The sequence below is a fragment of the Ischnura elegans genome, chromosome 4 (genome assembly GCF_921293095.1).
Source record: "Ischnura elegans chromosome 4, ioIscEleg1.1, whole genome shotgun sequence".
Classification (NCBI taxonomy): Eukaryota; Metazoa; Arthropoda; class Insecta; order Odonata; family Coenagrionidae; genus Ischnura; species Ischnura elegans.
Genome location: NC_060249.1, coordinates 110,232,834 through 110,236,993, shown reverse-complemented (window position 1 = coordinate 110,236,993; position 4,160 = coordinate 110,232,834). Strand labels below are relative to the sequence as shown.

Sequence of the window (4,160 nt, the reverse complement as noted above, 5' to 3'; positions counted from 1 at the left end):
TGCTCGATACGTCGATACAATCCAAACAAATGCTAATTATGCTGATTTCCGTTGCCACTTCGGTCGCACTTTAATCGGTTTTAAAAAAGTCCACGGCGCTGTGATGAGTACAATGCGATCCACTTTTCATCAATATTTTGCAATATATTGTTTTCAATTGCAAGGTATAGCTTTTAAAAATAATGAATTTGCTATAAAACATCATCATGTATATAATCTCCGACTAACAGCCCTAATTATACCTTATTACCCCGACAAACTCTTTGTCACTTTGTCCGTTAGTACGCTAGTGACGACTTTTGTAAACCCACAAAAATGCGCGGTGGTTGACAACACCGAGGATAATAAGACCTTGGATAATAAGGATCCTCTTCTGTAATATTCGTGCTTCCGTCACTGACAAAAACCATCATAACAATCTTTGGTAGAACGTCAGATTCGTCGCATGATATTTTACCCGCAACACCACCGGAACGATTGAACCCTTGTGCAGTAAAAATTCCTAATATATCGGCCGTTTCCACAGATGTCCTGACGAGTGTAAACTCCTAGGTTAGATGTATGCAAAGCATACTTCGGAAGCTTCGGAATATGAGGAAGAATTCGTTGCTGGATATTTTGCGCGTTGACGTTAATGCGACAGGGATGATTATTTCCCCGGTATAAGGGAAGTCGGACGTCTTCAATTAGTTCCGTAAGTGGCCCCTTACAGACGCCAATGAGCTTTGTGTTAATTTTTTTCTACTACTGTACATGTAAAATAAATTTTTTAGGTAAATTAATGACTTAAGTTTTTTGCACTTGCGCTAGCATTATTAAGGCGTTATAGCGTGACGCGTATGAACAGTTGGAACATTCGGATCTCCATTCAAACTTCGCGGCTCACCACTGAACTGGTAGCGCTCAAGAGCGAGTAGTAGCGAACTACGGACTGCTTGGGAGCATTGCCAGCGTTTATAGGACCGCACCTTTGTTCAAATAAAACTACATCGGTTTTCGTTTGTCAATTATTAAAGGACTCCATTTCCTCCATTTCGTTTTGTTTACGGCTAATTCTGTGTTTTCGTGAGAGAAATGGGTTCCTCTAAAAAACACAAGTCTCGAGATTCAAAGAAGAAAAAGCATCGGAGTAGATCACATACTCCAGAAAAAGTTAAAGAGAAACACCGGCATCACAAGAAACACCATAAAGATCGCAAGAAAGACAAATCGTTGAAGGAGAAGAATGGCGATCTTTACATCGAGAAGGCGACGCTCAAGCGTGAATCAAGTGTCGAAGGTAAGTTAATTTATTTATTTTTCTCTGGTAATAGCCCCAATAATTGTCATCGGCTGTATTTAGACATAGATCACGTCGTTGCTCATTTCTTATCTTCCTCGGAAATGGGTGGTTCAGGTTCTATTGATAAGCTGTTATCGATGTTCTGACGGTTTTAATGGTACAGTATTGGTTCACATTGTTTCGTATGAATTTAATATGACTTAACTGGCTAATCTGATGGATTTACACCATTTTAATGTATTAGCCAGTTATCTGTCTTTCAGTGTGTGTTGTACTTAAACAATATTTCATTCCACTGGACATAAGTGGCTTCCTTCTGCGTCAAATTTTAGCGATTACTCTCATTTATGCGCCACTATATTGCGATGGATGAGTTATCCACTTATGTCCGTGGGATGTTGTGGAAAAATTCTGTAATTTTGCCTGCTTCTTTGTCCATTTTCAGACTAAAAATATCATCACAGAAGATTGCTGTGACAATACGGGAAGCCCGTGTATCGCTATGAAGGTATAGTATACTTGGAGTTATTTGTTTCAAAATGCCTAGGCAATTTTGACTCCCAAGACGTGAACTCTGTTTAAGTTGTTTATCCATATGTAATTTTAACTAATCGATGAAATATTAGTGGTGTGTCTCGACTTGGTTAAAAGTCTGGCCTCTTTGGTTGTCGCATCGTTTTTGCCGGAGCGTGTTCCGAATGTTTGTTTTTTTCCAAGATTTCTGGACTACTAAGGTGGTTCATGATAGTCTTATCACATCCGTTAGTATTGAAAATCTTGTTCGTGCATACATATCAAGGTATTACCTAGAAATTGCGACGGTTATTGTAGTTATGAAATCCTTTATCGATGTAAATTTTGGAGAACGTCTCTGCGTACCATGTACAGTTTCATTTCCATTATATGTATAGCATTTATCAGAATTTATATTTTTCAACATAAGAATTGCCATCAATGTGATCAACTTCCCTAATTGTATGTATCTCTAAAATATGAAGCAAGTGCTTAGAGAGATCTCACCAAGGCAAGAAGTTTGCTGTATTTTCATGAAAACTTCGAAACATGGTAATAGAGTAGATTCCGGTTAATGGGTCCACCGGTTACTTGGGGCAGCCGCTTAATTGGGGCAAATCTTGAAGAACAGATTCCAATTGAAGAATATCCCAGAGTTTTCTCCGCTTAACCGGGACAGCATGCCACTTTATTGGGCCATGAATCGGCGACTCTATGCTCGTGACGAAATTAAAATTTTTTTGTATCAGAATACTGTTTTTTATATTTTCCTTCTTTAATTTAGTCGTATTTTTCTCAAGTGTACCTATTCTTGCCTTATTCTTAAAACTCTTGTTCTTATACTATTCGTGTGAGGAATCGGATTCCGTTTCCCGACCATGAGACCTCATTTTAAAGAAAATTAATTCCCCAAGGCCGTACTCTTTGATGGGCAGATGGGAGTGAGAAGTAATAATGCTAACACGGGAGGTAATGGCAAGATAAGACACTAACTGAAAATACAAACGTGAAACTCACACACGCACCTCGCGGATTTGCTCAAGGGAACAAATGACCGCGTGGGACACACGCACTCAGGTTTGTGGAGCCCTCGCTCATGACAGTGACCCACTCACACAAACGAAAAGGACAAATGATAAAATAAATAAAAAATGTTCCCTTGAGCAAATCCGCGAGGTGCGTGACTGAGAGCGTGTTTTTTATTTATTTTATTTTGTCTTTTCTTTCGTGTGAGTGGGTCACTGTCGTGAGCGAGGGCTCCACAAACCTGAGTGAGTGAGTGCGTGTGTCCCACGCGGTCATTTGTTCCCTTGAGCAAATCCTAGAGGTGCGTGACTGAGAGCGTGTTTTTATTTTGTCTTTTTCTTTTGTGTGAGTGGGTCACTGTTGTGAGCGAGGGCTCCGCAAACCTGAGTGCGTGTGTCCCACGCGGTCATTTGTTCCCTTGAGCAAATCCGCGAGGTGCGTGTGTGAGTTTCACGTTTGTATTTTCAGTTAGTGTCTTATCTTGCCATTACCTCCCGTGTTAGCATTATTACTTCTCACTCCCATCTGCCCATCAAAGAGTACGGCCTTGGGGAATTAATTTTCTTTAAACTGTTTAACGGCCGTAGTTCGTTCAATCCCTTATATGAGACCTCATTCAACGTAGTGATGTGTTCATGAGGAGAGGACTCCTGTGGCGGGCTATGGGTGATAGAATGAGGCCGGGATAGTGAGGAAGAACTGATGACACCCATGGTGAGGGTGTAAGAGCGAGTACGGGCCAATTTCTAGGAATTACAGGCTGATTTTGAGACAGTTCAAGATGAACAATTTCGCTTACAAAGAGCTTTTTGTTTGCAGCATCTTGAACAAAATGCAACTGACTCATGAAATCTATCCTTTTAATTCCTTTTCCACAATACAACTAAGTAATCACTATTGGAAAATTACGTTTCTTCATTCCTTTTTCTCTTTCCCATCCCTCTCACAGTAGTCTATACATGCACAAAAGACATTTTTCTCTTCACTTGCACCTAGTCATCTGTGAACTAACAGTCTAAAACCATTGTCAATGATGCGCATATTTGGTGGGATTTATCTCGTGCTCTACGAACTAAGTGAACCTTTAATAAGTGACATTGTTTTATTTCTGAGAGTTAAGTGACGCTCCATTTCCTGAGTAATATGCCACGTTAAGACCTTTTACTCGCTGAAATTTGCTATACTCGAAAAAAATAAAGATTATCCCCAATCCAGTAATCACCGTTTGGCTGAGATTACCGGGGTGCCAAAATCGATGATTGCTCAGTTATTGACGCAACAGGATAAACTAAGAGAGAAATGGAGCCACAAAGGAAAGTAAGCATCGTCTATGAAACGC

General features: G+C 40.1%; 1 protein-coding gene across 2 annotated transcripts in view; it reads left to right on the top strand.

Annotated features, from left to right (window-relative positions):
- Positions 1-1,007: 1,007 nt before the first annotated feature.
- LOC124157885 (U4/U6.U5 tri-snRNP-associated protein 1) overlaps positions 1,008-4,160 on the top strand; it is a 35,643-nt gene continuing 32,490 nt past the window's right edge. Inside the window, exons 1-2 of one of the 2 annotated variants that reach the window (XM_046532954.1) lie at positions 1,192-1,279; positions 1,728-1,790. Coding sequence is in view for 1 of the 2 variants with exons in the window: in XM_046532953.1 (XP_046388909.1) it covers positions 1,075-1,279 (205 nt within the window). In the remaining variant the exon portion in view is untranslated. Of the gene's footprint in view, positions 1,280-1,727; positions 1,791-4,160 lie in introns of both variants that reach the window. The other variant, XM_046532953.1, reaches the window with a different exon arrangement.